General features: G+C 42.8%; 1 protein-coding gene across 8 annotated transcripts in view; it reads right to left on the bottom strand.

Annotated features, from left to right (window-relative positions):
- The window catches only part of BTRC (beta-transducin repeat containing E3 ubiquitin protein ligase), a 129,451-nt gene extending 120,730 nt beyond the window's left edge, over positions 1–8,721 (bottom strand). For 3 of the 8 annotated variants that reach the window (XM_033149823.1, XM_033149826.1, XM_033149824.1), the window contains exon 1: positions 8,370–8,720. In XM_033149823.1, the coding sequence (XP_033005714.1) occupies positions 8,370–8,417 (48 nt within the window). In that variant the 5' untranslated portion in view covers positions 8,418–8,720. Of the gene's footprint in view, positions 1–8,369 lie in introns of all 8 variants that reach the window. The other 5 variants (XM_033149828.1, XM_033149831.1, XM_033149827.1 and 2 more) reach the window with 3 other exon arrangements.
- Between the last annotated feature and the right edge of the window lie 5,243 nt (positions 8,722–13,964).

The raw sequence follows: 13,964 nt of genomic DNA, 5'->3' as shown, positions 1-13,964 counted from the left end.
TAGGCCAAAACATCTGGAGGGCCGCAGTTTGGGGATGGCTGCCCTATAAGATTTAAGTGCTTTGGATGAGGAATGAAGGGATGGCACAGAGTTAATGTCTTCTCATTCAGTACCCACAGCATAACTCTTTTGGCAAAAAATGCAGAATATTCAAAAATGCCAAATTAAAAGTACCACAAGGAAAAAAGGGGTTAGAAATGAGTTGCAAAGGTATTTAATTAGAACTCTATACTAATAAGGTTTAACTCCATGCACTGGTAATTAGATTAAGCTGAAGTGGTTGCTAGTCCATTCATGAAAACAGATGTTGCTTCACAGAACCTTGATATCTTTCTTAAATACCTTTGAAAACAAGGATCAGAAAATATGAACTCTTATAAAAGGGGCTTTATTGTATTTTTATAGCATATTACATACCTTGTAAGAATCAGTTTGTTAAGTGTGAATGTCAGTTTTATTCTCTGTCCCCCTTTTTCCTGGCTATTTACAAGCTTTGTAAGAAATTGTTCTTTAATTAAGTCTAAACATAGTTTTATATAAATGGATTCCTGGAATTAAAAACGTTCAGACTTAAGAAATGATTGTTACAGAGACTGTAAGAGGCCGTAAAAAAAAGAATGCCACTTTAAACAAAGATTTCTCATTTTAATTAAAAAGATAATCATCAGAACATTCCTACATTTAACGGAACCATTTGAAGCTACTTTGGAGGGGGGGAACCCTTTTTTTTGATGCAGGCATATGTAGTGTAGTTTAGATGATATTTAATCAAAGTCCCAGCCAAGGCTATTCTATTGTGTTTTTAAGGACTGTATCTGCAATTTTAGTAGTTTAGTCAAATACATACATTGCTTATTAAACTCATCCATTGTATGCTTGCAAATGGTTGCAACATAATCCAAAACTAATTTAAAGAATCATCTTGGGTTTTGTGGATTTCCTAAATTAAAGACTTCAAACAGAACATTTGATTCCAATATAACTGTAGTGTACACCATGCAAGCCACAGATTTGGTTTACAGCCCACATTTTGGCGGCGGCAGCTTTTCAATATTGAGAAGCATCCATTGTTTGGAGACGTGAAAAGCTAGCAAAGCTTTAGGCAACGGGTACACACATTAACACTTATTCTCCCTTATTCAGTTTCCCCTGAAAGAAGTATCAGTCTGGCTCGGTTCACATGTCATGCTAACCCAAACCATGGCTTAGTGTGACCATACAAGCCCTCAGAAAGGAGCTCAAAGCCATTTTGCTCCTCCCCAGTCATTTTGGCTGCTGCAGCATGGTTTGGCTTAGTGTGTCATCCAAACCTGGGGTCATGATTTAGCTATCTCAGATAAACCATGAGCTATAAATCTTGGGACGTGGGTGGCGCTGTGGTCTAACCCACAGAGCCTAGGGCTTGCCGATCAAAAGGTCGGCGGTTCAAATCCCCGGGACGGGGGTGAGCTCCCGTTGTTGGGTCCCAGCTCCTGCCCACCTAGCAGTTTGAAAGCACATCAAAGTGCAAATAGATAAATAGGTACCACTCCAGCGGAAGGTAAACGACGTTTCTGTGCGCTGCTCTGGTTTCGCCAGAAGCGGCTTAGTCATGCTGGCCACATTACCCAGAAGCTGTCTGCGGACAAACGGCGGCTCCCTCAGCCTATAGAGCGAGATGAGCGCCACAACCCCAGAGTCGTCCGCGACTGGACCTAATGGTCAGGGGTACCTGTAACTTTGCTGCTTGTGGTTAGTCTGGAGAGAGGAAGAGAGTTCTGATGAACAGAAAACTGCAAGAGAGAGCTTTCTTGTGGTTGCTCGGGGAGCAACGTAGCTTGTGTGGGTATTATTATAATCTATTGTAAGCCACCTTGAGGATCATTCAATCAAAAAGCAGGGTAGAAATCGTTTATATGAAAAAAAGTGGACTCAGGATGCTGCAAGACCATGCAGTATAGGAATGGAAACTATGACTGACCTTTCTTACCAACCCAAAATGTTTATTCTGCATAATATTGAGCATCAACACTACATCCTCAGGGAGTAAATATGTACTCTTTTTCCAGCTAGTTTTAGTAATTTCATAGTGTGCATTGGAATGATTTCAAACTAATAATGCCCTTGGTTATCGCTATTTCCTGTGGCGCATTGGTCTTCAAATAGTGGGTCGGGAACCACTACTGGGCTGTGGTCTGATCAAAAGTGGACTGCAGTAGCAGCACTACCACCTGCAGATATATATCATGAACAATTAAGAAATAGGGCGCAAATCTCTGCTTGTGTTAAACATGGGTCCCTGGTCTGAAAAGGCTAAAGACTAGTCCTGTAGCATAATTTTAAACAACTCAGCTGCAGAATCTAAAACATAAATTTGTTGTAGTAAAAAAACAAAACAAAAAACAAAAACATTAACCAAAGGGTGAACTTAATTTTACCATTACAACAACAGATTTGTGGCTATGATGTTTTCAGAAGGTTCTGAAGAACAGTGTTAGTCTTATGAAAGGCTGGAACTGAACACATTTTGCAGAAGACAGAGCTCCCCAAGGTCTACACATAGAATGCAAGGGAGCAAAGTTACAATTATTAGACATTCAGACATTACCAGAGAACTTCCCCCCCTCCTCTCCTATGGGACAGAATCTCCTAAGGAGAAACCAATACAACTGGGAAGTTTGGGACCAGTGGCCTATGACATCTATTATCCCTTTCCTATTCAATGTGCAAAATACTTCCAATGTTTCATAAAGTCCAGTAATCTGAAGCAAACGTATAAATCTTATCTATTATGCAATCTAAAAATTAGCACAGCTTGTTAATACACCCATTAACTTTATATATATATAAACTTTTCACCAACTAGGTCTCAAAGTGGCTTACAACAATAAAAATATACAATTCAACTCAATTTTGAGTGATCCCTCAAACCAACATCTAGATCAGGGTAGCCAATGTGGTGTCCTCCAGATGTTGTTAAACTACAATTCCCATCACCCTTGGCCTTTGGCTATGCTGGCTGCAGCTGATGGGAATTGGTGGCCTCCAGATGTTGTTGGACTACAGATCTAGTCAGTCAAGGAATGGTGGAGGGACAAAGAAACTGGAGGTGAATCACTACAAGACAAAAGGGTGCTGATCTTATATATGAGGAAAGGGGAAACCAGTGGCCCTCCTATTGCTGTCAGTCTACAATTTCCATTAGCCACAGCATGGATAGTGAAAGGAAAGGGAAGATACTGTTGTAGCCCAATATCATGAGAAGGGCAAGAGGTTCCACACACTGATTATAGACAACTTCATAAAGGATAAGGCTATCAGTGACTATAGGTGCGTACTACTTCCAAGATCAGAGGTAGCATGCCTCCAAATAGCAATTGCAGGAGAGAATGCTATGGTCCTTGTGTTCTGTTTCAGAATTTTCCAAAGGAATCTGTTGGCCACAGTAGGAAACAGCATGCTGGATAAACAGGTCTTCAGTATGATCTGGCAGAACTCTTCTTACATTATTATGGTTCCGGGACCCTTCACTGTTGTGTCTGGATTCTCAAATGGCAGCAGTGGCTAGGACTGCCTTTGTTCACTTTGGCTGGCAAAGGACTCTTGAACTCATCTTGTAGCTATTATTAACATACAGCATTGGTATTTCCCAACAGGATTATGCAAACACACTTTGCATGAAACTGCCTTTAGAAAACACCTAGAATCTTCAGTCAATGCAGAATTCTATGGCTTGCCTCTTAATGGAGTAAGGACCAAAATAAGCATTTAACAGCAATTTTAGTTCACCTGCACTTGCCTCCAGTGCTGATTATTATTTTTAAACTCCTATCCTTTACAGACATACCTGGAAATAAGCCCTGCTAATCACAGTCAGACTATGCAAAACATTGTGTTTTTTAATAGTCTGCCAGGCCAGTGCATATCTTTGATTGTCTAACACTCCTAAGAACACGTTCTACCACATATACCTTCCCACCCCTTCAAATTAAGGCATTATTGTATCAAATTTTATTTTGCCTTTAAGTCACTTTATGTGCTCCTTACTGGAGCAGAAGCATATATAATAAATGAATAAATAATGTTTACTACCTTTTGAAAGGCAGCATATCTTTTGCCCAAGCTTTCCCTGGCTCATAAAATTATACCATGTTATTAATGAAATTCTATTTTACCTGTTTTTATAATACTATTTATGTTTGCATCTCCATTTTTATGACACTGTTTTATTGTTTTTATGTTGCAATCTTGTATGCTGCTTAAGATGTTTTTAAATATCAAGTGGTTTAGAAATGCTTTGAAATAAATAAATATAAATAAATAAATAAATAAAATACTACTCAAGTGTCACCAAAGCTTCACTACATATTTAATTGAATAAGTGTTGGGTTAATCAAATTCTATGATGATGCTGAATGCAGATTTATGCATTAGAGAAGTCATTAATCTATAATATCCAGGTTTTAGCAAACATGGCCAGTAACTGCATATGTTATTTATTATTTCTTAAATTTTTAATTTACTAAATGCTATTTATACTGTCCTTCGTTTGAGGATCACAGAGTGGCTTACAATATAAAAACACAAAAAATATAACATAGTGACAAACAAAAACAAAAACCCCACTTGAGGAGTTTAAGCACTTGCTTGAATGGGCGTTATTATTCTTCATCAAAGTCAGCTATGCTTAAGAAGAAAGTAAAACTAAGGTTGAACTAAGCATAACTCCTCACCTCACAACAGCTATTCTCTTCTAGCTGAATCTGAAGACTGTTCTCCATTTCAGTGTTCTAAAAATACTGTCAAGGCTATGTCCAATTTATGGGCCAACACAAATGAAACACAAGGCCCCCTTCTGTTTAACAGGCAAGTAAGTAGAGAGCAAAGGGGTAACTCATCCACCACCCCCTTTCTTAAAAGAAGCTGACTCATACAGGAAGGGTATCATCAGGTCTAGAGTAAGAGGGAAAGCTGGAAGGGGATTACCCATCCACTCAGGGAAACCCAAAACACACCAGTTGCCAGAGCCTTAAGAGACTGTGAGAGAATGCCCTGGGGCAACATGTTAGAACTGGGGTCAGGGGAAACAATGGGAGCATCCCTGTTCCAGCTAGATCACACCAACTTGGGGACTGACTTGTGGCAATGCTCATGAGCACCATCTGCACCTGCTCATTCCACATCCCAGGGATTATGAACAAGAATGTGAGCCAAAAAGAGGAGCTGGTCTCAGAATTGGAAGAATCTATTATCCCTCCTACATTTGCTCACTCTGAGTGATTGGCAGGGATAGTCACAACGTCCACAGCCACTGATTGGTTGCTGCACCAAGTGAATTTTTTTTTGGAGAATTTCTTCCCCATTAAACTAGAGACAAATGAAGGACAGGAAGAATCAGGGTCCCCCCCAAAACAACTCTTGTGTTCAGAGACATTGAGCAGGGGAAGCCTGTTCTGTGTGATTTCGGAGGGGCACTAGGGTGAAGGAGAGAAGGGAAATACTGCTGCTTGGAGGGGAGGGGAGGGGAAAGGCATTGGCTGTGCTCCCAGCTATAACTTGGGAATAGCAAAGAGACTTCTCTCTTTTCAAAAGCAGAACCAGAGACCTGAAACTGAGAAGGTTCTCTCCTCCAGATGAGCAGTCAGGTTTTTCTACCCCTGCTTTCTGTTGGTGTTAACCCTTTGTTGCCTGCTCTCTAGCCAGCTAAATAAGAAGTACTTTTTCTAATTATCAATGATAGCAGATGTTAAAAAAAAAGAACAAGAGTGCAATCAGATGACAAGAAACCACATCATAGTCCCCTATAAATTCAATCACATAAGTGCTGTTCCAGAGGTAAAGCAAGTCATGTATAGCAGTTGATGACACAAAACTGCAATAACAGTATGTTGTAAATCAAGATATTCTGTATGGTGAGCAACCAAAGGTTTCTTATGTCAAGTACCAAATGGTAGCTGTAGATAATAATCTTTACTAAATGAATAAATATTAAATAAATTAGCCACTGGTTATCAATTATTGTCAAATAATGATCAAGCAATTAAAGCTTTACTTTTAGAACATTTGAAGAACTGAGAGAATTTTGCCAATTGCAGAAAGTATTGTTTTCCAAAACAATCCAGTTCCTCCCAGACATTTTACAGCACCCTAAGCCAAATTGCATGGAGGTCCCTCCTTCCCACAGCAAAAGCAATACTCAATGGGCACTTATGAGTTATGAATCTTTTGTAAATAAACATTATTGACCCTAGGGCTGAGTACCTCAGAGCATATGCTGACTTCATTGCCCCCCAAGAAGAATGAAGAATTTAAAAAAATAATGGATGTGAGGGGAAAATGTTTCCTGGCATATCTAGGATGGGAAAAGTCAATATTCCATGCCTTGCCTTCAACTTGCCTACTTAAAGTGCTATGAAAAATGGACCTTCATGTGTTGCTTGCATGGAGCCAAGCAGTCATTCAACTGAAGGGATGAGTTCTTTACTATCTGTGGGTTCTGCTTTGGACAGATGTATGAGACCACTACAAAGCCTTGTGAAATGAATTATACAAGATTATGTCAGCCACCACTTTGGTTTGTCTCTTAAGGGTCAAAGTTGCCTGAAGCAGCATGTGTTGACATTTGCAGCACAAAGCTTTTACATGAGACTCTTATGGATCATGGGTTCAAGCCCCACGTTGGGCAAAAGAATCCTGCATTGCAGGGAGCTGGACTAGGTGACCTATGTGGTCCCTTCCCACTTTACAGTTCTATGATTCTATATGTGCTAGACTACCAGCCCGTCTTTTTTGTGTACACTATGACAATACTCTTGCACATTTAAGTTCAAAAACAGCTTAGCTGGAATCTTTCCTGACGTGGCATTCCAAACTGTAGTATCTAGGCAATATGGTAAAATTCTAGTCTAGATAAGTATTAGTTTGATAACTTTGTGTTTCCTTCCTAATCCTTGTGTTGCTGTTCCTCTTCAGAGGCTGAAAAGGATAGATGGTTTCTAGAAAGGCCCCCTGACCCCTGTAGAGCTGGGGAAAGAAAGCCTTCATTCCTGCCTTTGCCATCAGATGACACCATGATGCACTTATTCTATATAGAAGTCATAAACTCCCTTGTATATCTGACAAGATTAAACCACTACAAAATAATAAGCAGTCACCTGATCTTAATATAAACCTACCAGGCCTAAAAGGGTAATGCTTGGTCACCTTTCAACTGTACTGTATAGTGAAAACATAGTTAGTTTGAAATCCCTCCCATAAACAGGCCCCACCTTTACTGCAATGTAATGTTTCAAACCCTCTGGCACTCAATAGGTATCCTTGCATTTACTAACGGAAGCTTCCATGTAGTAATTCACTTTGGAAACTGAATTCTCCAGGACCTTTCCCACTAATTCCCAACTTACTGCATACTTTTGTGAGAAGACCTGCATTCTTCAAAAGTGACCCAACATACTGTAGCTCAGTGTTTTTCAACCTTTTTTGGGCAAAGGCACACTTGTTTCATGAAAAAAATCACGAGGCACACCACCATTAGAAAATGTTAAAAAATTTAACTCTGTGCCTATATTGACTATATATAAAGTAATTCTCTTGAATTTTTCAATTTTTCCCACGGCACACCAGGCAACATCTCACGGCACACTAGTGTGCCGCGGAACAGTGGTTGAAAAACACTGCTGTAGCTAACCTTGCTAGCAAAGTCTGCCTTTGAAACCAAAACCCTAAACCTACTCCAGGCCTCTTTAAGAACACATAGGTGCCCACCTACCACCATCCCTTAAAAAAACAAACAAAAAACAATCAATCTGGTCCAGCTTTCCTAAACCCTCCATCTTTTCTATCAGTCCCTCTATACAGGCCTTCCCTTCAGCGTTCCTTAAGTGTGTCCCCAAGCCTCACAATCTTTCTCCTCAAAAATTCAGCCTCATTTTTAAGCCCCCCCCCCGTTACCCAAATCCCTCGGGTTTGGTTTTTTTAAAAAGGCATCCTCTCTCTTTCGAAATCAACCCCACATAAAAGAAGCTCACACCTAAAAAACAAACAAACCAAAAGACCCACCCCGAAAAGGAAAGGCATTACTCGCCTGGCCCTCTTTCCTCCCCATACATCCCGCAGAATCCTCAGCTCTCAACATGTATGCCTTCCCTGGTCCTCCCAGTTACCTAAACCCATTTCGCAGATATTCTGGGGTTGCCAGCGGGTTCCATATACACCACAGCCTCCGCTCTCCCTTTCGCCATAGAGCTTCCCTTTCCGATTATTTCTGCCCCCGCCCGCCACCCCCTCCTCTTCCTACCACAGCAACCAGCAACAGTCATCGCCAACTCCCCCCCCCCACCGCATCTCCCCCACCACCACCGCCATCCTCTCCCCGTTCTTTCCCTCCTCACCATGAACTTGAGGGCCTTCTCCTGCACCACCGCCTCGGCGGGGTCCATAGCCCCCCCGATCCGCCTCTGCTGTGGCTGCTGCTCCCCCGCCAGCTCCGGGCCTCAGCCGGGGCCTGGCCGCCCCCCACCCCTTCCCTTCTCCCTCCCTCAACGCAAGGCCGCAGCCACCGCAGAGTCAGGCGAGAAAGCTCCGTTTTCCTCCGGCTCAGGTAAGTGGGAAATGTAGTCCTCGGCCGTTCTCCCGAGAAGTGCCCGAGTGGACATCGCGGACTACAATTCCCAATAAGCCCCGCGCACAAGGAGACGGCGCGCCCGGTGCCGTTGCTTCCGAAGGCAGCGAGAAGAAGGGGGAAGTGGCGGCACGCTCGGGTGGGCCGAGCTGGGCTAGATTAAGGGGAAGGGGGAGCAGGGAGAAACGGCTTCCTCTCCCAGCTGGCGGGAGAAGGGGCTGATGGATGCTGTAGTTTCCGAAGGGCTGCAGGGGGACGAGCCGCAGTTGCTTTTCCTTTTTCCTTGTCAATCTGGGAAACGAGAGCATAGGCTTTGCAGCCCGATATGCAAACGAGTATCGCTGCTTATTGAGACATTGCTGTGATTTTAGGCTTGGAAGTTTGTAGGTTTCCAGATCGCAGCAAGGTATGCAGCTTATCCGAAATAGGAACCAAATAACTGTGCGGTTGGAAGGAACCCAAACCCACACACCCCTGCTTTGCAATTTTTGACTGATAGCATCATACTTTCGTAATAAGGGATAGGGCTGCTGGGGCCAGTGTCCACAGAGGTCAGATCCTTTGGGCAGCTGCTGAGGCTCCAGCATTCCCGGGGTGGGGTGGAGGGCACCATACACTTGAAGCACCGTTGTATCACTTTTAACAGTCATGAGTTCCCCAAAGAGTCTTGGAAACTGGGCAAAAGAATGTCAACTCTTCTAACTTTCCCCTTCCCCTGTATGTATTTTACAGGGGAGAAAAAGTAACTGCATTTTCTTCCAAGGGAGGATCGGTGGCTTTGTGAGCACCAGGGGAAGACCTCAAGGGCACCTTTGTGCCCACGGTCACCATATTGGCAACCCCTGATATAATACATTTCTGGAATGCATGCTGCTTTGCAGCATTATATTACTGAATGCTAAACACTGGAGAGAAGGGGATTAAGAACTTTGGGGGGCTTTGTGCCCTATGTATATCATAGGGGTTGCATATGACTGGGGAAAGCCTGACTAGTTATTTTGTTTGTTTTGTTTTCAGTCTTGTTGCCAAGATACAGCTCTTCCCACCACTACCCCAATTCATTTTAAAGGTATATGGCAGGATCAGCTAACTTCCAGATGTTGTTGGGCTCCAACTCCCATCAGCCCCAGTCAAAATGGCCAATGATCAGGGATGATGGGAGCTGTAGTCCAACAATATTTGGATGCCACAGTTTTGCTACACCAGCTATACAGTATAGACATTTTGTGAATAGACAGCTTTGGGCCATGGCTCTCTTCTTCGTGCGGCAAAATCAACTGGGCTCCACAAAGCACTAGCTCTGGGCTCCACCCCAGACAGCCGATGTTTTGATTTCAGGAGTTGGTAACCATAGATTAGAAACATTGTGAAGTATGAAATATACGGTACAATTAAGGTTTTTTTTTATTAGTACCCATACTCTTCTCAGAGTATTGGACTTCATGTGAGTTTGTATTATTGTATTATTAGTGTTATTGTTAGGTTTGCAGCATGACAGTAGATGGCACTCGACAGAAAATGATAACCCATTTAACAAAAATGTGCAGGTCCCTGCCCTGAGGCGATTACAATTTAAATTTCAACAACGGGATACAGCAAAGGAGGGTAAGGAGAAAGAAAGTCAAGTTTAGCCAAAGGAGAGAGCAGAAATGACAGTAGCACAGAAAGGAGGGATGACTGTAAGCAAATTCAGACACTCATACCTTAACTTTGTTTCGTCTGGCAGGTGCATCTAGAGAGGGCCTGGATACAAATCTTAACACAGCTATGTACTAATTGACTGGCCTTGGGCATGTTGCTATCTTTCAGCCTCAGCCCATCTGTCAAATTAGAGAAAAAATGACATGCTGCAGGAGTTATTTATGACAATGAACAAGATAGACTGTAATGCACACAATAAATAGCCTCCCAAAATCCTTACAGTCTGGTTAATCTATTTAAGTTGCTATCAGTTTACCCTCTGAGTTTCAAAACTGTGATCATGTTCATCCAAGACTCAATCTTATTTGTGGTTTGTGTGTGTGTGTGTGTGTGTGTGTGTGACATTTCTATTCCTCATATCATCTAAGTCCCCCTGGCAGTTTAGAAATGTAGCAGTGGAACATTTTTGAAGATCAGTTGTTAATTTATGTCAGTTTAACCAAATTAATTGAGAGCAAGTCTAGTGGCTAGGAGCATGACCCAGTCACCCTTCACACCCTCTCCACCCCTTTCCATATATAAGATTGTTCTTCTGCCAATCACCTCCTTTGCCATAGTGGTCATCCAGCTGGATGCCTGCCTCCTTCCCCCACCTCCCATCTCTCTTTCATGGAAACATTCCTGCAGGGCAGTTGATGGTAGAAGGGAGAGGGAGCAGTCCAGATGGCACGTGCTCTGATGTGGGCCACAGTTTTCACCCAGCAGCTTGCATAGGAGACTGAATTTGATCCCTAGACTTGTCAGCTGGGAAGCCCCTGGTTCAAATCTCAACCATGAACTCACTAGGTAGGCTTTGTCAAGCTCCTGTCTCTCAGCCTCAGTCTCTCATCTGCATATTGGGGATAATGTAACTGATTTATCTTACCAGTTATTATAAGGTTAATTATATCATCTATATGAGGCACTTTCAATCGCTTGCAGTAGTGCTGAAATGTTCACATGGAACATCTGTGACGAGAAGCATCCTTGGATTAATCTGGGTATATCTCTGCAGTGACTGGCAAATATGTTTTTTATAAACAGATACTTCTATCTGTTTATACAAAACATATTCAGGGATGGGGATAGTGTAATTTATAAAGCCATCCACACCCTGGGATTTCATAACCTTTGAGATTAACTCTCCCTGCACTCATCTTGGGGGGAAGTGAAAACTAGACCATTTTCCAAGATAGGCCTGCATCTTGGGAACTCCATGCTTCCCCAAGAGAAGTTGCTAAGCATGTTGTTAAATTATCTTGCTTGTGCAGTTAAGGATGTGGGTGGTGCTGTGGTCTAAACCACTGAGCCTCTTGGGCTTGCCGATTGGAAAGTCGGTGGTTCGAATCCACGCGACGGGGTCAGCTCCTGTTACTCTGTCCCAGCTTCTGCCGACCTAGCAGTTAGAAAGCATACCAGCGTGAGTAAATAGGTACTGCTGTGGCGGGAAGATAAACGGTGTTTCCATGTGCTCTGGCTTCAAAACACAGGGCTAATTTGCCACTCGCATTTTTCAATCATCTGTGCAACTCAAGAGAAGGCTATTCACTCCTACAATCGTCCCAGGAGAAGTCCATCTAGTGTCATTGTCTTGGCAATTTTTGCAATAGACTATCACTCACTGCCTCCAAGACTTTATCAGCCAGTGTCATCCCTGGGGTGAATTCAATGTCAATAGGTATTGGCAATAATCAATTTAATAAGGAATAGTGGCCACTTGATTTTCAATGAAGACTAGCACATTTCTCACCCTTGTTATGCCTCCTGTTTTTACATTTCTAGTGACTCTTTGGGGAATCCGTAGAATTAACCCTTGAAATAATGGGGATCTTCCATAATTTCAGTTCCTTTGGGCATTATTGCCTGAATTATAACACTTTAAATAATAAGAACGATGTGTTTAAATTAAATTTGCAGGGCTGGCAGCTGCATGCATTCAGACTTATTACCATCCTTACAGACAGCTTCTTGGGCTAATTCTTTGCAGACTGAAATGAGAAATGAAGGGAGTAGTTTGTGGTGGAAGAAGAAGTTAATAGGATAGTTTCTTGCAATGCTTATTGTGAGGGGGATGTGCTAATTGTTCTGCACATGTAGTCCGTACTAACCATAAGATATAGGGCTTTCTGGATTATAAAGAAGGCAAATTATTTAATAATGTGGGTGATTTGAATAAACTGGAGGGGGATACATGTCACTTTCACTTTTCAAGACACAGCATAAAGATAGAAGAAAAATGCAAATTGAAGGGACAAGCGTAAATGTAATGGGAGAAAAGAAGACGGAATGGACTCTGATGACAGGGAGGTTATGGTTATGAAACTATTAGGGTTTTAATGTTTAGAACTGGAGTTTAAGGAGGTGAGTACTGTACAGTGTAAGAGGTTCAATGTTACCAACTTCATCTTGAATCCTGTTTTTCAGCTATATCATAAACACTGCAGTTTCTTGCTCTTTTATGAATATTCCATGACCTTGTTACAGAACGCCATCTCCAAAATCTGCTAGAATCCTTGAGAGTCAGCATACCAGAGAGACTAAGAGGCTGAGCTGTAAACCTCAGCAAGTCTGAATGTGCCATGATTCAGTAGCTTTAGACACACCACTCATTATCAAGCTCACACACATACAACACAGAAATAGCAATACCAAAAGGGATGCGGGTGGTGCTGTGGGTTAAACCACAGAGCCTAGGGCTTGCTGATCAGAAGGTCGGCGGTTCGAATCCCCGCAACGGGGTGAGCTCCCGTTGCTCGGTCCCAGCTCCTGCCCACCTAGCAGTTCGAAAGCACGTCAAAGTGCAAGTAGATAAATAGGTACCGCTCCGGTGAGAAGGTAAACGGCGTTTCCGTGTGCTGCTCTGGTTCGCCAGAAGTGGCTTTGTCATGCTGGCCACATGACCCGGAAGCTGTATGCCGGCTCCCTCGGCCAGTAACGCGAGATGAGTGCCGCAACCCCAGAGTCGGACACGACTGGACCTAATGGTCAGGGGTCCCTTTACCTTTACCTTTACCCTACATCAAAGACCAGGTGCACATCTGCAAACCAGAGAATGTATTGTGGGTCTCTCTCTCTCTCACACACACACACACACACCTTGCAACCTATTCTATTGGCTTTAATGGAATGTTTAATTTAAACCATGGAAAGGGCCCCTGTTGGTGCTAGAGAAGGCCTCTATAGGTGCATGGGCACTCACCCCTGGGTGCCATGCTGGTAACCCCTATCTGAAGCCGGATAGAGCTCTGCATGTCAGAACAAGCACCTTGAAACTTGTGTGGCCACTTTTCTCGTTTGCATTGTGCATGAATGATAATGGGCAGCCTTATGTGGAAATATTTGGGATTTCCAACGCGGGCAGCAGATGTGCAAAGCTGGCTGTAGCCCTAGCTGTCATGTGATGAGGGAGTCTGGCCCACCCCACATGGAGTATTGTTTGGGTAGGATATTATCAAAGGAGTGCAGGGTGTTTAATATTTAGACGACCAAATGGGAGTGGATGAAACAACATAGAAATGGCAGAAAAGGGGGGAAAGATTTGCTTTCTTTTAAAATGGAGCACAGGAAGAAGAAGAAAGAAGCCAGCTCAGTCCAACAACTCAAAAAACAACCCCAACAAGTCCCTTAGAGCCAGAAGAGGCTTTTTAAAGCCTCATGAATATTTAGCTTGTCCTCATGTAAAATA

This window comes from Lacerta agilis, chromosome 5 (assembly GCF_009819535.1).
Source record: "Lacerta agilis isolate rLacAgi1 chromosome 5, rLacAgi1.pri, whole genome shotgun sequence".
Lineage (NCBI taxonomy): Eukaryota > Metazoa > Chordata > Lepidosauria > Squamata > Lacertidae > Lacerta > Lacerta agilis.
Note: the sequence above shows the minus strand (reverse complement) of the source record. Positions and strands in the feature narration are given on the sequence as shown.